The 19,196-nt window shown below is 48.1% G+C and overlaps 1 protein-coding gene across 4 annotated transcripts in view; it reads left to right on the top strand.

The window, feature by feature from the left end:
• Positions 1–693: 693 nt before the first annotated feature.
• SLC41A3 (solute carrier family 41 member 3) overlaps positions 694–19,196 on the top strand; it is a 36,535-nt gene continuing 18,032 nt past the window's right edge. Inside the window, exons 1-6 of one of the 4 annotated variants that reach the window (XM_082288761.1) lie at positions 694–835; positions 2,671–2,987; positions 13,253–13,360; positions 14,178–14,249; positions 15,041–15,185; positions 17,249–17,395. In XM_082288761.1, the coding sequence (XP_082144887.1) occupies positions 2,697–2,987; positions 13,253–13,360; positions 14,178–14,249; positions 15,041–15,185; positions 17,249–17,395 (763 nt within the window). In that variant the 5' untranslated portion in view covers positions 694–835; positions 2,671–2,696. Of the gene's footprint in view, positions 836–2,670; positions 2,988–6,736; positions 7,699–13,252; positions 13,361–14,177; positions 14,250–15,040; positions 15,186–17,248; positions 17,396–19,196 lie in introns of those variants that run through there. The other 3 variants (XM_082288764.1, XM_082288763.1, XM_082288762.1) reach the window with 3 other exon arrangements.

Below are 19,196 nucleotides of genomic sequence, written 5' to 3'. Positions count from 1 at the left end.
CGCAGGCTGCAAGGAGCAGCTGAGCCATCCTATCTGAAGGGTCACCGGAGCTCTGTTTGCAATCAAGGTCCAGCCACCGTTCCCTTACGTCAAAGCCGGGACCTATCCAAACAGGGCTGCGGCGCTTCCGAGAAAGTGCCGCTTTCTGCCGCTGCTGAAAGGCAGCCCACTCAAATAAATACCCGCTGGGGATGCTCCAGGGACTGCAGCCTGGTGCATCAGGTCATGGCACAGGAGCCAAACAGGTCTTCTGCTCACAGAGTGAGCTCTGGCAGGGAGCTGGCGGCTCTCGTTGTGGCTGCTGCTCAGACCCAGGTGTGAGAGCCCTTGCAGAACAGTTACATTCCTGAGCTGGAAGCATTACCAAAATGCCCTTGTCAATCAAGTTCCCCGGGAGACTTTGTGCTTGCTCTGCAGATATTTTTCTTTGAAGCTCAGTGGTAAAATGACGGGAGAATATATTTAACAGGTCTAAAACTGTCCTGGCAACATTGTTACTTTTTAAACCCGCGTTCCTTCACCTCTTATTTCTGACACCAAGACGCTGTCTTCTTGCCACTCTCAGGGAAGCATCGGTTGCAAAGTAAAGACGTAAAATTACACCAAGTGAGCTGAAATTTAAAGCCTTGCCCTTATAGAGTGACGTTCAACAGTGACCGCGCACCCTCGACACACAGCAGCTGCAGGGTTTCATTACTGCCACTTACAGAAACCTTCAACTCCTTTTGGTGTGCCCTGCTTTGAGCCAGAGGCACCATTTTATCTGTAAGAGCCCTTTAGCATAGCATGACATCTGAGAGACTTCAGCAGGATATAAGTTTGCTCTGGTACTGAGGTATGATTTAATATCCTCAATTGTTTTGGAAATTTGAGCTGCATGATTCAGGAGACTTGCATGAGTATGGCTACTCCAGTGCTTAATGAGATTTATGTGCTTAAGTGTGATGGATGCTGTAATCACATTTCTAACACGCTGATTCAGAACGGGAGGGGGAGAAAAAACAAATCAACAGGAGTTCTGCTGTGCCGGTGGTGGAGGCAGGCTTTTGCACAGGAAGCTTGCAACACGAGCTCTTGCAAATGCCAAAATGAGGAGGGAAAAAAGCCCCAACAAAAAATATCCCGACAAACCCAAACAGAGGAAACGTCTTTCCGCAGCTCTTAATTGCAGCCTCCTGTTTACGCTGCCCACGCTGGAAGCTGTCACCCTTCCCCTACCATTTTCCACGGGCTCCGAGAGCGGGGCGGGAGAGCGGGGGACGCTCCGGGCCCCCGAGCGCCGCCGTCCCGGGGGCTGTCCCCCGAGTGGGACCCGTCCTTGCTGGGACTGCCCCCGCTGTGGCCGGGGGGCACCGGGAGGGGGCCGAGGCTGCTGCCGGCGTGGCGGGGCGTGCGGCGGCCGCGGTGCGGGCACGGCGCCGGGGCAGGACCGGCGACTGCCACTCACGGCGCCGCCTCCGCCTCCGCGGGCGGGGGCCGGGCTCGAACCCGCGGCCGCCGCGCAGGGCGGGCGCCGAGCCGCCCCCGCCGCGCCCAGATGTGGCGGGAGCCTCCCGCGCTCGCATCGCCCCGGCCGCGCCCGCGGGCCCGCGGGGACAGCCCCGGCACGGGCAGCGCACGGAGCCGGTAAGCGCCGCGCGGGGACGGGGCCGCGTTTCCTCCGCCCGCAGAGCGGGACTTTGTCTTGCCCATCCTTCCTCCCACCCCTCCCCAGCCGTGACTGGGGCCTCCCAGCTGTTTCCTCTGCTCCCCAGATGTTGGGCAAGAAGAGGATTGGTCCTACGTGGGGTAGCGCAGGGCCTCGGGGTGTTAGGGGTCCATCCTGAAAATGAGAGCATCAGAGAACATCTGGCAGAGGCTGATCCAACTGAAGGCTGGCAGGAGGTGATGGGTGAAAGACTTGGGGCACTGCCTGGGCCAGCAGTGGGACAGGCAGTATGAATGGCAGTTCTATCAAGAAATGAGATCTGATGGCAGCAAAAGGACTACTGGTGAGAGCTTTGCATGTCTGTTTTTTCTTAAAAGATGTTGTGGGGTCATGGCAACTTCCTTGCAGATAGATGAGTCATGTAGTGCATGCGGGTCAAGTAAGGCACAAAAGGAAGGAAAAGTATCCGGATTAGCATGAAGATCAAAGAACTGTTTTGTTATTGAGGAGAGGTGGACAGCTGTGCTAGGTAGTATGCATAGCACACACCTGGATGTCAGTCCTTTGCTGGACTGTGGGATGCTAGGATATAAGGAAGTCAACTGCTCCCATTTATTGGCTGGGGGTCAGGTCCTGAAAAGGGTTGGATTCTTCTGGGCTCATAAGTTCGTGTGACTCCCAGTGTGAGAGCTGGTGGGTCAAGAGTTCAGGCCATGTGCAGCACCTTCTTCATTCTTCTAAGTGTTCTCAGGGGAAGAGCCCGGATGCACAGCAAGCACTGCAGTGTGAACACAGGCCTAGGAAGAGGTGCAACTACAGAAAGGGAGATTGGTTTGACAGTGTACAAAGTTGAAGGTAAACTAAGTACTAGTATTTGGGCCAGCAGAGCATCTTGGGTTTGGGGAGTAGGTGGTAGTTTGCTGTCAGGTTAATGGAGTGCACAAAGAGCCAAAGGATTTCCTGTCTCTCACCTACCTGATACTTCTTTTTGTTATCTCATTGTTTCTGACTTCGTTTTTCAGAAAAACTGTGATTCAAGAAAGCCACCATGAAAGGTGAGGAAGTTCGGCAGAGGAGAAAAGAGGGAAGGTCTAGGAATGGAGAGCGATCCAGGCACAAAGGAAAGAGCAAGGGTAAACACAGAGAGAGACGACTTGGCAGCCAGGAAGCAGAGGATGTCTCTCTGCATGCACAGCAGAAGCTGCTGGCTGAGGAGAAAGCGGCCATGGCAAAGTCACAGGAAGAGTCAGCCATCTCAATTTGCCTGCAAGTGCTCTTGCCATACCTCCTAGCTGGGCTTGGCATGGTCTTGGCAGGCATGGTTTTGGATTATGTTCAGGTAAGGGAAAGAAACTCATCTGACATACCCGCTATGGGATAATTGGGGGACTTTCCTTCAGAGGCAGGGGATTTGCTCTGGGAATGGCATAGTAAGGGAGGATTTGCAGCAGTTTCCTATGACAGCATGTCCCTCAAAGTCAGCTATTATGCACTGTGCAGCTCTCAAGAGACAACCTGTGGTGCTTTTCTGGCACCTTTCCTCCTCTGGATAAAAAAGAGAACGTACTAAAGAGTACCTGAAGGATGATTAGGAGCATGCAGTCCTGTGCAGAGATCTCCCTTTGGTCCTGGGAAGAGGGTGGGTGAGTGCAGCCCCAAGGCTGGGGTGGCACAGTGCTGTCCTGCAGCAGATGGAGTGGAGATACCACTCACGGATGTAGCTCTGGACAGCCCTGCATCCTCTGCTTCCTTGCACAAGGCGTCCAGCACTGTTAACACTTCATACAGCAGCTCAACCCTGCCTGTGCACCACATCCTTTTATAAGGCCTCACAGCTGATGACTTGTATCCTTTAAGTCCCATTTCTGACTCTGTGATGGTCAGGGATCTTTCCTCCTATGCTGCAGCAATACAGACCTTTAAGTCAGTTGTCAGCACCTAATTTTAGACAGTTTAAAGCTGCAGTTAATTTCCAGATTATAAATTGCCGTGCCTCTGCACTCCGGGTTACTCTCACTGCATGCCTCTTTGTTAACCTTGTTATTTGACTAACTAGCTGTGAGGTCAAACTACCCTGACCTATCTGATACAGTGACACTGAAACTACTGTGCTTACATTGACACCTTTCACAAATCTGGAGCTGTGTTCCTTTGTCATTAACCCAGGGCTGATCTCCCTGAGCTAGAAGAGCTGTAAAGGCTTAGGAGTGACACAGTATCCTTAACTGACCTTAGCATGTACTTGGTACCCAGCAGAATGTCTAGTCAGGTCACAGAACACCAGGCAAATCGAGAACACAGTGTCAAACCACTTTTTGTGTCCTTAGACATTATTCCCAAGAGTCTTGAACACTGAGCAGCTACTTCCATTTTTATTTTTTAGACTTTTTAGACCTGCCTGTTCCTATGGATCTCTGACATTAAATGAATGTTTTTTCCTACTGTGAGTGATTAAAGTGTGAAATGGATTGCAGATGGGTTTACGATGTTGGAGGAGGACTTTTCTTTCAATGTTTCTTCCCTGGGAGTTTTTTTTTCTAGGAAGAACTGAGCCACTAATATGAACAAAATGTGAGGCAAACCTCATTCTCCTCTGAAACTGCAGAAGTCTGGTTTCTGTTTTTCGAAATAAAGAGCTCACTAAAAGCTATCATATTAGTGCTTAAAGTATGGGAAATCAACCCATGCAACATCTCATAGGAAACGTGGCTTCTGGCAATTAGCACAGCAGCTGTTTGTGCATGACCATGGACTGCTTGAGCACATCTCATCATGGACTTGCTGCTGCCCTTCCTTCCTGGCCTTTGCCTGGCTGCTGCTGCTGCTGTTTCTGTGGAACAACAGTGGGTCCCTGAGAGTCCTGGAGCCCCAGGCACTCTCCATCTGCCTGCTTTCCTTCTCTCCACACAAGTTCTCTTCTCTGCACTTTCCTAAAGTGGGGAAGAGAAGAGCAAGGTTAGAAACAAAAATACACTGCTTGATGTGACAGAGGGCTCAGTCAGGAGTAGTAGTGCTCGAGCAAGTGGGACGTGCAGTCCCCAAAAGTCATTGTCCTCCTGTGAGTCCGTGGTGTTGGAATAGAGCTGCCTGTTGCTCACACTGCCATGTTGTGAGAGCATGCACGGGCATTTCTGTCTCTTCTTTGCAGGGATGATAAGGTACATATGAAAATGTGCTCTCAGACACTTGCCATCTTTCCGTTCTGTTTTTTGTACTGTGCCAGTGGATGGAGGCCCCAGATCAGGGTCAGGACTCACCAAAGAGTCTGTTTCTGCTTTGGCTCCTCCAGGACAATGCTACTCGTTGAGTGGTTGGCAGCATGGGGATTGGGTGTATCTGTGTGCAGAGAAGGGCAGCAGTGCACCTCCCCAGGTTTTACCATCTTGAGTGGTACAGCTGTGAGCTGTTGGGGATTTTTTTTTCATTTTTTCACTAGCTAGTTACAATCTTTTTCCCACTGTTGAGCAATGCTGTCTTTCTTCTCAAACCTGCTGTGTCTTTTCTGGACAAATAAGGTATATTTATTTGCCAGGAAAATGTGATGCATCTCCCTGCTCACAAATATGGTGTAGCTCTTTATCAGAGGCTCCTTAAATGCATAATAAAAGGACCCAATGTACACACATGAGTCACCTGAACCAACTACCTTCTCTGCATACTGATTTATCGGTTGAGGGCTTTTTATGGTGCCTGCTTAGAAGGAGAGAGATGGAGCGTGATAAACTCATAAACCCTGTCAGGCTGACGTTTAGTACAGGATGTGTTGCTGCTGTGTTTTTTAATGTCATTTGAGTCATTTAGGCTCATTGATATTTCCTTTACATTAATGTTTCTGCCTGTCATCAACCCAGTTAGCTGATACAGTGACGTATGGGACCAGGTAGGCACATTATTTGAACTTGAAAACCTATGGTAGTTGTCCAGAAATTGTCTTTTATTTCGTTGAAGCCTCTGTGAATGACTAACCAGAACTGGGCCTTCATACTGTCATTTCTCTATTCCCAGCTGGTATAAAGTGGTTGGGTCATGTGTGCTTATTACAGGATTTTTATTAACCCCCCCTCTTCCAGCTATTGTGGGACCTTTTCCCAGTTAGATTAGCTTAAATGTACTCTCCTGTTAGCTTTCAGCTCACTGGGCCATTGTTAGGTGGTGGAGACACATGTACACACCAAGGCAGCTGGGAGTGGAGAAGGTTTTAGGGGCTGTACCAAAATAACAGCCTAGAAAGCAGCGAAGGACAGAGCCTCTGTAGCCTGGGTTTGTTTTCCACCCTGCCATGCTTCCAGGGAGATCTGCTGTCACCTCAGCCTGTTAGGCTCCGGGCTTTGGTTTGTGTGAATTCAGACCAAAGAAACACTGTCTGAATGGCTGAGAGCTTCCTCAGTTCCCTATTTAGCTGCGAGCACATCACGTTCTCTCCAACTCCCCCACAATGCTGGGGACCCTGTCACAAGGACAGAGTCCACAAGCCATATTTCTCTCTGCAGAGGGTGTGAGGGAAGGGTTTGATCCGTCCTAAATGGTGGTTTTTTAGAGATTTTTGACCCTCTGATTCAATTAGTCTGCCCAGCTTAATTATTAGAAAGGAGCCCCAGCAAAATACCACGACTCTTTTCCCTACATCCTTGACTTTGAGCTGAAGCCTTTACGGAGCAGGAAACAATTTTTTTTTGGCCGTATATAGCTGTGGTGTAGCTCTGTTTTTTGACCTTGTATCAGCTGCTTAACCATGAAGCCTCTGGGGTGAGACCCCCTCTCAAAGGCAGTGCCTTCCCGGGAGCATGCAGGAGCAGCGTGTTTCACTTCAGAGCAGGAAGGGAGACCAGCTCACAGAGTGCCCTTTCTCTCCCTTGCCTGTAGTGCACAGAGATTATGGAGCTACCTTAAATAGGCTCCGGCTATGACTCTTATCTTGGCCTTTGCAAACTAGCAGAAAGTTGAAGTGATGACAGCAGATAAGGGTGTTCGCTTTTGAAGCTTATTGGCTGGCTCTCGGAACCTTTTTCCCCCTGAGAGGCAGTCATTCAGAGGTACAGCTGGCATCGCCCGATTGTTCTGTCCCGCGGAGCCCATGGAGCGGACACGAGGGGCCGGGGTCTAGAAGGGCAGATCTTGTGTCAGCAGCCGGCTCAGCTGTGTCACCTGCCCGGGGCTGAGACCTGCGTAATGCCGTCAGCTGAGAGAAACGCGGGCTCGTGCTTTCCTTGACCTTTCTTCACCTTGGAGAAGTGCAGAATGGATCGTGGTCGGTAACTCCCCACCTCCTCGGCCTCGGGACAGTGAGGAAAGTTCAGCAGTGCTTGCGGTGGGAGCGAGGGAGCTGGGCTGGTTTGCAGCAGGCTTACACATTAAACCATCGTATCAGACGCACGCCGTGCTCTGACAAGAAGTGTAACCCGAGGAGAAAGGACACCAGTGTGTTTGAGCATGCTGAGGGATTCTTGTATGACCTGTCACTCTTTCAGTGCTGTAGCCTGAGCAGGTCTTACTGGTTTTTACCGAAGTGGTGGGAGCTGAATGGGGTGTGGGCTCATTTCTATTCATCCACAGACATCTCTGCAATCTTCTCTTCTCTTTTTTAATTCCCCCCTGGACATAAATCAGAGAAGTTGTGTCCATCAAGTTTGCTGCCACCTGGGCTCAACCCAGCTGAACCAATTTTGGAGGATACCCTTGCTGCAATCATCTGGACGTGCTCCTCGGAGGAGAAGAAACTAAAGCAATTTGGCATCGTTGCTGTAGTTTGAGGAAAAACATTCCTTCTGACTTTGGAGAGAGCTACAAGGAGGATCTGTCTGATGTCCTGATCTCCCTCCATTTTCCTGCCGAGCATGGGGTAACAGTGTGTGACCATGGTGGTCACCCAGTTACAGTTGGAACTGTGCTTCCATGGCAAGAAGCTGAGAGGTTTCACCTGCAAGTTGACCAGGTCAGCCAGTGGATTTCTCCCAGAGACTTCATTCTCCATTGCCTCCCAGATTTTTGTGCCGTTCCTTCTGGCTGGCTTGGGAATGGTAGCTGCTGGCCTCTTGATGGATGTTGTTCAAGTAGGTACCTGTGATTAGGCAACTTGTGGTGAGAGGGTGGGCTAAGGCTCTGACCTTGAGTATTTGTGCTTGTTTGTTTTTAATGAGTGCAGTCCTAGAAGCCAGTCAGTAGTGTGGCTGTAGGCTTTTGCTGTGCTAGAAGGACACTATCCATCTCCTTTAGATCAGTAGCTGGGCTCCTTATAATGTGGGATTGTGGTTTTCAGACTGGCTGCCTAACACTGTGCTGGGTGCATTAGACTGGCTGCTCCCTTTTCTGTATTGAGCTAAACACTTTGGTAAGGACTGCTGTGAAGCAGCTGGATCAGACTGCAGCATATTCCCCAGTTGCATGATAGCATTTCTTTCCTTCAAAAATTGCTGATAAGGAGATCTAGGTCAGGGTTGTTACTAACTACCTGTTTTACTTAGAGGCAAGTTCATGCTTTCAGTTCTTTGGAAACAACTTAATGTAATCTTTGGTCTAGAAAGCATTTAGGTACTGTGATGAGAGGCATGCCACCATAAGATGATTAGCATTGCCTACAAACTGTGTGCTTCTTGGGCAGTTTCTGAGGTGGGAATTCTAAATTGAATAACTTCCACTGACTTCCAGGAAGTGCTGCTGCATTTACACCATTGTGCCCACAACCAGGATCTATCCCATCCGTCTTTCCTTTGTACCAGTGGCACAAATAGAAATGTAAAATTTGATCTAGTTTGGGCATCTCATGCCGGTGGATTTACAAATCAAAAGGCTGGCAGAGTTTCCCAAGGATATATCCTGCACTCTGAGCTCACTGGAGTACATTGGATTCTCTGGCATTAATACCACAGGAGGAGCTAAATATGGATACTTGAATGTTTGGAAAGACAATACCTTGCTTGTTTTTTTCTTGCACTGGAAGAAACAAAGAAGGCAGAGAAGTTGAATTAAAGGGAACACAAGGAATATCAAAGAAGGGTTAACTGGAGTGGCACAGGCTGTTGTGTGCTGTGTTTGTCATCTCCACCTTGTGCTGTGCTTAGGCACAGACCTGTCTTGCAGCATTACAGAAGTTCTCAAACTACCCAAGATGTTATGCTAATAGTTAGCAGTTGTCTCAGACAAGGAGAAAGACAGAACATACCCACTCTGTACCTTGGAGTGAATAGGTCTTTGTCTGGAAGGAATCAATTCGCTTGTTAAGAACTGGGCTGTGTTCAAAAATGTAACTGTATCCAAACTGATGGAAACCACAAGCCATGTATGTGTGCATTGCACCTGTCCTTTAAATAACAATGTGCAATCTAGTTTGTGTATTTGCTCACTAGACTCTAGAAATGGAGTCAGGCATGAAGCACAACCAAAGGAAGTGTATTTTCTGGTGAACTGTGTTGAAATAGAAGCCATCAGCCCGTGAGTTCAGCTCCCAGAGGAGGAAGCCCAGTGCATTGAGAGTCACAACTGGCACAGGAGAGATGTTAGTGAGCTGAGCTGCCATGCTATCAACAACCACATAGCTAAAAACAAAACCAGTAGCTGGGAAAGTGAAGAGATCTTAGCCTTTAAAAGTTTGGGATATTCTTCTGTGCTTTTTTGTCTTTGAGCTGTTTATTTTCAACTCCCTGCAAGTGTGAGAGCTAGAAACAGTCCTGTCCAACTAAAACCTGACACTAAGTTTGTTTGCTTGAGGCCAGGTCCCATAAGACTCATATTGCCAGTCATGAGGGCTCACATTCTGAAACTACAGGTTTTTCAAGTCCAGGAGTCTGTGATTTGCCCGTTTTCTAGTGCTTTGTCTGGCTGAGGAATGTTTTGCCCTATTTGTAGTGACTGCAAAACATTCTTAGGAAACTGTGTCTGCCTTGGACAGGGAGATATATGGGCAAGCTTAAGGATGGTATCTAGAGCATAGATAATACTGAGTTTAATCCTGCTGCCCTTCTTTTATTACATACAAAATATCTTGAAATAACTCGGTTCTGTGTTGTGAGTCCAGCTGATGCTGTCTTTTGCAGTGCTCATATTGCTGTAAAGAGAACAAAGTGGAATTTGCTCATTCATATCTTATCAAACTTCTAAGGATTTTAGCAGTTTCTGATCTGCCCTGGGATGAAACCAAGAACTGTTCATGTTACTGTTTAAAAGAAAAATAAACAAAAGAGATTTATCTAGCCCAGTTGACTCTAAGGCTCAAACCTGGCTCTCCCATGCTGTAGGAAATGGATGCCCAAAGAAGTAGATGTTTGCCATTTTCTCTTTCTGTGTGTGCAGGTGATGCAGCCTCTCTGCAGGGCTGATAGCATGGCACAGGTTTTTTTCTTCTGGACTCTTTTTCTGCCTCTGCTCCAGTGATCCCTGGCCAGCTGATCCATCTGGATTTTGGGCTGGCTGGTGTTGCTGGAGACCTTGAAGGGCCTTGCCAGTGTTTGGCCCACTCTTTTACAGTAAAGTGAAGAATCAGATTGAAGCTGGATGATCAGATTTCAAAGCAGAGAATCCAGGAGGAAAGCTTCCCTTTCACTTTCCTTTTCCACGCCACTGGAGTGGGACACAGTCCAAATAAAAGTCACAGACATAAGATATCTCTGTCCTTTGTTCACAAAAGCCCATGAGATGATCAGCTTTGAAAAGGATTTTGAATTGGCTTGCATTTTGTACTCCAGTATGTTTTGTTCTTTCTGTTGACTTGTTCGGAGCAATGGAAAACCTCTGAGGCTTCTGAGCTGCTGCCATGGGAGATGGATGTCCTGGGGAGGTAACAGGTCGTGTGTGGGTCTGTGAGGACAGGGTGAGGAGCAGGATTAAAGCACTGCAGCTGGGGAAGCTGGCTCAGTGCATCCATCATGACCTGTCTGAGGGACCCCACAAGCAGATCCAGCCACCATGGGTAGATCACCTTCCTCAGAGCTGAGTTTTAGGGCTGAAACTCCAGTATGAAAATGTGAAGTGGCAAGGAGTCTCTTTCTGGCTCTGTGTCACCCTGTGTGGGTTTGCAATGCTGCATGGAATGTTTTTGTTCCTTTGAGGCCAGTTTTTGTCTCAAAGGACAGAGACATTTCCTAGACTTTGTTCAGATGTCTTCATTCAGGTCATTCCTTGCCTGCATGGCTCCAAATTGCCCCACTCACCCACTCCTCCAGCTGACAGTCCTGCAAGTTGATGGCACAGGCATCATCTGTTTATTGAGTATTTCTGCAGTCACTAACACAGTGGAGTCCTGGATGCTGTGGTATAAATCATTATGAATCTGTCCTTGGGCTCGTGATGAGTCACTAATGAGACTCAAATAGAGGCAATTAAGTCAGCTTTTTTTATTAGCACAGTTGTGTGATTATTAATTGTTCAGAGCTTTTAGGTGTAATTATATGTAAGGCAGAGTCCCAAAAAATCATACCTCATATGCTGAAACTTCAGTTATGATGGCTTGAGGCCTGCAAAATCTATTATGTCACAAGGATTGGAGCTTACCTAGATATACCAAAGTCATTTTTCCTGAAGGTGGAGTGCACAGAAAATACAAACAGTCGAGTTTTCCTGTTGCTTTCCATTTATGTCTTTTTATGTGCAAAATATGCAAGGTCTTAAGTATGAATTTCTGCACGCCTCTGTGCTTTAAATGACTGGGGGTTTTTACCTTGTGACTACAAAGTCTGTTTTTTCTCCTCTTTCTTTTGAAAGTGTCAAAGATATGTTTGGATCTTTATTCTTAATTAAAGAGAGAGGAGAGAGGAGGATATGAATCTTTAAAAAAGATGTCCGCCCCTAGCTTTTCTCAGGTATTTAAGTTCCATGTTAACAAATTTAAACAAAACTGCAGTGTGTCAAATGAGGGGACTGTTGTAGTGTTGTTGGTTGTTTACACAACAGTAACGTACCTTTAACATTTTCAAACGTGCCTTTTTCCAGGTCACCACTGCCAGGAAAAGTGCCTTTTTTATATTGATAATAATGTTTTGCCTGTTATCTGCACTTCTGAGAGGTGCCTCCCACAACGTGCTCAGGACTGGCTCAGCTCCAATTTCATTCATCCTGACTGAGAAGGAAGCTGTGAGGTCTTCCCAGCAGACAGACACCACCACCTTCCCACAGCTTCCCACAGCTTCCCATGGCACAGCCAGAGAAAAACACCGAGCTGTTACACCCCGTATATATTTCCTAACAGGCTGGCAGCTGAATGTGTCAACATTTATTGAGTCTGTCCAACTGCCTGGATATTCAGGTTTATAGAATCCCAGTGGATGTGGAGAAGGTGGGTAGGGATGTGTGGTCTGTTTTGTCCTCTAGTGCCAGGATTCAGGACCACCATGGGTACTAGCCAGTGACAGATTGGAAGTGAGGAACAAATTGATTCTTCACATGGTGTGTAGCTAAACTATGGAAATTTTTGCCACAGGATGGCACATGGGTTGGAGGGGGGAGTTTGGATGGGGACCTGAAAGAGAAATGCTTTCAACACTGGTAAGTGTGCAGAAAACACTCACCAGCTCAGTACCCTGTGGCAGATAGTCATAGTCTGGAAAATACACAGGAGAATTATCCCATTGACTTGTCATTTTTGTAGATTCTTGTTTTATACACCCAAATTTGATTATTGGCAGAGCTAAGGATGGGTTAGATGGACCTTTGACCTGACTCATTACAGCCACCCTTTTTTCCTTGTATTCTGCTCTTAGATGTTGGGCTCATTACTTTTCCTTCATGCTGAGCTGCCCCATTCTGTGATCTCATCCTGATTTAAAGCTCTCTGGCTACAGCAGGACTTTGCCAACACCCTTGAAAGCACAGAAGAGGAATTAATTATATTACAAGGCACTGTATGGAACAGAAATTAGAGAAGACATGTCAGTCAAAAAAGTTTCTTAAGTTTTCAGATTGTCTCTGGTGTTGCAGCTGATTCAACAGCTTTATACAGTTCAGCTTCAGAGGAGCAACAACAGTCAAGATATTGGCCGAGCAGTTTGTCTTATGAGATATCTTAATTCAAAACCTTTTTCCAGCTGTACTGGGAATGTACTTGGTAACAAGAAGATTTAGGAGCTGCCTGTGGAGAAGAGATGCAGAAATCTCATTCCCTCCCACCATGAGTCTTAGATGCTTGACTACAAGTTTGGTGAGAAAAGACAGACACAACTTCTTGTTGTTAGATCATTTTCCAGATCTTTGTTTTTGTTCTTATGAGTTTGGTTAGCAATAGAGGTTCCTGTATCTAGTGTCAGTGCAAAGGATAGAGAACATGCTCTATTTTGTTTGGCTTGTGAACCTTAATTATTTTCCGTGTTGTTCTTAGCTAATGCTAAAGGCACATTTTAATTTGTGGGTTTCCAAAATCTTCTGTTGACCCCAGAAAGAAAAATCTTTCCTTGTTAGGGCAGTGCTTTGTTGTGCATGAGGTGGAAAAAGAATACTGCAAACTGAAAATTCCTTCCTTCACTCCCAAAATGCAAACCACAAAATGCATCAGGGCAGCATCTGCCCCCATGTGCACAGGATACCTGGAGGTGGTGAGCCAAGAACCTGCTGCCCTGGGGTGCAACAGCATTGGACTGGTCAGCATCACAAACTGAGGTCGTTGCCTTTGTTTTCTTCCAGCACTGGGATGTGTTTCGGACAATTACAGAAGTGTTTATCCTGGTTCCTGCCTTGGTTGGCCTGAAGGGTAATCTGGAGATGACTCTGGCATCCAGGCTCTCCACTGCTGTGAGTGTTAACAAGCTGGTGGGGGTGTGGGGAGGGGGGTGATTAACAAGGGACATCAGGAGATTCTTCATTTATATAATCACACTGTATGAGAGATGCCCTTTTCTGCTAAATAGAAAATAGTGGGGTGTCAGCATTAAAATAATGTGTTTGCCCTCGTTTTTTAACTGGAACAGAGAATTTCCATCTGCACTTTGAAGGTGAATTAATCCCTGAGTGGCCACTTGCTGATATTTGGGGCCCTGTGACACATGAAGGAGACAAAGCCAGGGCTCCACAGCTGTCAGCTGCAGTACTGGATTGCTTTTCTGTGGGTATTGATCCTTGAGGGCTTCCCAGCAATCCTACTTCACGGGGAGCAGACCGAGGCTTCTTGGAACCTGCAGCAGCTTTTGCTACTCTGTATTTGATCTCTTCTATCTCCCTAAGCAATTTCATTTACTTTGGCCTCTTTTTATTGTGCCTCAGGAGAAACTGTAGCTTACCAGAGCAATTTAGGGGGAACAAAGGACAAAAAATGGTTTAATTTGTTCAGCTTTTTCTATGTGTGGGACGTGGTGGATATGCCCACTCCACCTTTAGCTGGGTGCCCTGCAACACCTCTGCACCTCCAGTGTGAGCCTCTGATGCCCCTGGGACACTGGGCTGGGGCATGGTGGAGAAGTGTCAAGAGGGAAGTGCAGGGAAGGCTGGGAGATGGTGACCTTCATGTGCATCTCTCTGACAGCCCCTTTCCCCCAGGGACCAGGTGAAGCTGCCTTCAGCAGCCACCTGTAGCACAGAAACAGCTTTACAGGATGTCTCTCTTGACTCCTAGGCTAACACTGGACAGATGGATGATGCTCAGAAGCAATGGAAAATGGCCACCTGCAATTTAGCCCTTATCCAGGTAAGTCACTTCAGCTGGGAGATGAAAAAGTCCCTTTTCTCTTGCTATGCTGCAAACCAGCAGCATCTGTTCCAGCAGTGCTGAATGCAGAGCTGGTGATTTGGGGCAGGTATCCTCAACACAGTCAAGCAGAGCCAGGACTTGACCTCCAGTAAAGCTCTGTGTGGCCCCAGAGCTTGTAGTTTAGCTGTAAAACACATCTAGACATTCATTGCCTTTGTGGACAAACTGAAATAATAGAACTCCTTTTGCAGCAGGAGCTGTGGCACAATCCCTGTTTCACAGCAGCCCCTGGATAAAGCCTGTCATTTACTGGCAGTGTTTAGGAATCAGCCTTGGGCAGGAGGGAAGAGATGGGAGAAAATGCCTCTTGTAGGTCCTTCTGCTTGTTAAAATCCAGGAACCAGCCTAGAGTTTGGACATGGCAAGACCACAGGGCTTGTGACATGGGTCTGTATGCTTTCCCTTATCTCCCTCCACAGCTCCTAGGAGTGCAGTGCTGATGGGGAGCCCAGTTTTGTGTTGACCAGGGCTATTCCTTTGCTGATGATGTCCTGTGCTGAAGTGTTATCTGCCCTTTGCAGGCCCACAGAGTTTTTCTCCAAACTTTGTCAGGATTTGTTTTTTGATCCAGTGGAGCCTTGCAGGGATGCTGTTTAAATACATAAACAATCAGCATCTGTGCCAGGCTTTGCCCTCCAAGCTGTGTGGCAGTGCTGCAGTCGTGTGGAGCCAGGGCTCCCAGGGAGCAGATGTGGGCGAGTGCTCACCAGCTGTCCTTTGGTCCCCAGGTCCAGGCCACTGTGGTGGGACTTCTGGCTGCTGTTGCTGCTGTGATCCTGGGAGCCATCTCCAAGGGCTCTGTGGAGCTGAGCCAGGCTGCTGTGCTGTGTGCCAGCAGCGTGACCACGGCCTTCATAGCTGCACTTTCCCTCGGTGAGTGGCTCTGCTTCCTCAGATCAAACGTGCAGCACTCAGGTGGGGAATGAACTGTCCCTGCCACCAGGGAGGCCCAGCTGGCATCCCTCTGGTCTGGCAGAGGAAGGAGGGATGCAGGGAGCTGTGTCTGCTGCTTTCATCCTCTCTGCATCCTGCCTTTGCTTCTCTTCCCCCATCATCTGTTGTTCACTGGGCTCTCAGCATCCACAGGCAGCAATCAAATCACATGAAAAATGCCACACACTGTGCATGGGTGTACACACACTCCCCCCACTTCGTGTCCCTTGGGTGCCCCATGTGCCATCTACACTGGCCCTTTCCCAGGAGAGGGTGAAATAATGTCACCCAGGAAATGGAGGGTCTGTTAGCAGACAAATCCAGACCACGCTCGAGATAGACTTGGGTCACCTCATACCCTGAGTGGGGTTGTGGCCAGCGCTGTGTTTTACCTGCTGTGAGCTGGGAACCAGGCAATCCTCTCCCCTGGCTCTTCCTCTTCCAGGGGAACTCACGGGCTGGACAGCAGGAGCTGTTCTGAGCGGCCTGAAGATCTCCAGTTTGTAGGGCTGCCATACGAGGGCAGCATGGTACCCCGAATAGAGGCAGCTGGCACATCGGATACAGCAAGTTTTCTAAATGAAAAGGACAAGTTAGAACAAGTGCATATCCCGAAGCTGGAGTCAGAGGGTGATTGTAGATGCCTTTGATGAAAAACGTGGGATGAGGCAGTTGTTAAAAAGCAGCAGCTCAGCTTTCATTACCCTTCCCTACAATCTCCCTGCTTGGTGTGGTGCAGAGAGGCTTTGCTGCTGTACTGTCTCAGGTTTGCTGCTGACATTAGGTTTTTTCCCTGGACACGGTCACAGACAGCCTGTGTGTGGGTGTGCACGATGGGAAGCTGCTATTTTTATGGCCAGGGAGAGAAGCAGCATGAGCTGTGCTGTGGGGAGGGGAGCGTGGGTGTCTGGGAGGGCCGCTGTGGAAATGTCATGCTGTGTGAGGATGTGTTTTTGCATGAGGGATGTTGTAACAGAGAAGGTGCACATGTGGCATTTCTTGGGGTAGAGCTGATGCTCCTGTGCATGCTCAGCTTTGGAGGGGCTGTGTAGACAGGCACAGAGAGGTGGGGAGCTAGAGGGAATCTCCATTTCTCAGGCTTCCTTAGGTGCAGCCTGTCAGCCACGGAAGGACTTTGAAGAGGTGTCTTATGTCTTGTCTCAAGGCCGCCCATGCTACTGACACAGCAGTGGGGCCTGGCCAGGCAGGGCTTATTCTAGGTGCCTCTTCCACAGGCCTGTGAGAGATGTGATAGCTGAGGAATTCCCACATGTTCATCAGGGTTTGGGGTTTGTGCTCCTAAACCTACCTGGGCAAGCAAAACTTCCCTCCTCCCCTACAATGCTGAAAAGCAGCTCAATATTCCAGGTGCACCTCAGAGTACGAGGGAAGAGATGTGGGCCACCTCCATAACCCCTTGGCTCTGGAGCTGCTCACAGCATCAATATCCACCCTGTGCAAATTAAAGCAGCCCCAAAGACTCTGGGATATGAGGGCTCAGTCTGATGGCTCGGCTGACAGGCTAATGCAGGCTCCTGTAAGGAAACTCATTGCTCCTTGGTGATTCAAACTTTGAGGAATTTTGGTCTAATATGGAAAATATCTTTGTGCTATGGAATCCAGAGGAGGGGATGGCACCAGGAGGCTGATGTATGCCTGCTGTGTGCTTATCTATGAGTGTGCTTCGTGCCTGGTCCTGCTTCAAGGCAGTAAAGATTAGGCTGCTCAGGAGGGGAGCTTCTACATTTGGGCTGCCTGCTGGTATCTCCTTTGATCCCTGGAATTTGCTTGTGTGCCTCTGGGCCCTTGGTGCAGTTCATAAGGGCAGAGTCATGCCCTTCAGGTTGGTGAAAGCAAGAGGACAAATTCCTGGGGTGTCCAACCTGCAGCTGCGTGGTGCTGCTGTGGGTAATGTGCTTCTTGCTTCTCTTAGACCCCCACGTCCCTCTGGGGCAAAACATAGCAGAATGCTTTCTTTGATGCCTGCTCTGTGTCTTCTCTAGGTCTGGTGATGATTGGAGTGATCATCGGAGCAAGGAAAGTTGGGATCAATCCAGACAATGTCGCCACACCCATAGCAGCGAGCCTTGGAGATTTGATAACCCTTTCCCTCCTGGCAGGAATCAGCAGTACACTCTTCAAGTACATAGGTACAGTGTTGAGCAGGCAATTGCAGCTCAGCAAGGGAGCTCACAAATCCTTGTGAAATTACTGCAGGCTGCCTAAGCATTTCTGGCGTGCTTCAGAACGGAGGCTGTCATGCCACTGGGGTAGAAAAATGACCAAAGAGGCTTTTTCCAGACTTTCTTTTAGTAACAAATTGGGAGGCAGAGCCTAATAAACACAACTGGGATTTGTCAAAGAAATGACCAACATGTACTGTGCAGCTTTGGAACAGCAGGCTGACATATGTGACACTGACTCTGTTCCTGGATCTGCCACTAGCCAAGCAAAACTACTTCCTGTGCATGGGTAATAGCAGGTCCTTCTTCACAAGGCAATTTCAGGGTTTTGGCACTTGGAAAATATTCTTGTATCCTCTCACATGGAGAGTCATGGATAAACAAGCTATCCAGCTGGAGGGAAGCAGTCTGCAGTGTTTTGTGCTTGCAGGACTCTTGAGTAGGAGTTGTGGCTCTGGGGTTAGCTGTGCTGCTGGTTGCCAAAGACTTGAGCACCTGCTGAACCTCAGAAGCTCAAAACATTGGTGATATATGTCTGACTTGCTTTTAAGGTGTTAGTCTACTTACTGGGAGCCTAACCTAGAACAGAAATGGGAAAATAAAAAGATCCAGCAAACTCAATACCATTTGAAACCCAAACTGTTGCTTCAGACTGTGAGCAGAAGCAGTGAGGCAGCTGTTCTCAGTTTGCATAACTCATTCCATGTGCAAGCACAAGTGAGGGAGTGAAGGAGCACACACTGCAGGGAGAGGCCTATGAATCGCTTCCATCCTGTCCTCCTCGAGCTTCAGAGGTGCTTTTTCTTTAATAGGATTTTTCCATGATGCCATCACACCTGCCTCTGTAAAGCTGATCTGTCTTTCAGTTGCTATGCCTCAGATAATATCTCCCAGGGAGCACACTGCAGAACAACTGATAACCTCTGTGGCCGTGACCAGAGAGCATTTGTGGGGTTGCCAGAGTAGTTTAGAGAGCCTTTTGAGATGGAAAATAGTCAGCACCCAAGTCATTGGGAGCATGAAGTGAGGCAGGTAGGAGGATGGCACTGCTGATGGTGCTTGAACAAATCCATTTCCCTCCCCAGTGTGTAGTAAGGAACAGGTCACACTCTAAAAACTTCTGAGTCCTACCAAAATATATATGTATCCTTCAAAAATAATGATGAGTCTGTAGAGTTTGATGTAGCACCATCTCCTTCTGCAGAATATCCTCTTGCCAGAGAATATTCTTAACTTTTTAAAAATTGTCTCTGGTCCTTCTTGGTCCTGCACAGTGGAGATACAAACTGTGCCAAAGGGTTTCAGCTTGCTTATGCCTGTGAGAGAATGTGGCAGAACTGGAATGTGGAGCCTGAAGATCATTCATCCTACCAGGAGTCTTTCTGTGGGCTCTGATAAGGTTTGATAGACTCCAGTGCTCTGTGTCTGCATTATTTAAGAAGGAATTAATTGCTAGAAACAATGAGGGGTGTGGGTAAGAGACCCAGTACAGCAGCTAAGTCTGTCAGACAACCCACCTGTCCTGGATGACTCCAGGAGGTAAAGTGCATTGACAAAACTCTTAACTCCCCAGGAGCTGCATTTCAGTGCCCACTGAAGCCACTCATAAAGAGTTGCACCGCTTTGTGTAAGAGCCTTTGCTTCACAGAAGATGCCATCATGTCAGTGCTGTTGCATCCAGGTAGCCCAAGGCCCTGGCAATGACGTTTTTAAAAATGCACACTTGGAGCTGCTTCATCTCCCAGATTACCCACAAAGTCGGTGTTAC

This window comes from Coloeus monedula, assembly GCF_965178545.1.
Source record: "Coloeus monedula genome assembly, chromosome: 11".
Taxonomy (NCBI): domain Eukaryota; kingdom Metazoa; phylum Chordata; class Aves; order Passeriformes; family Corvidae; genus Coloeus; species Coloeus monedula.
The sequence above is the reverse complement of the archived record's forward strand: the minus strand, read 5'-3'. Positions and strand labels throughout refer to the sequence as shown.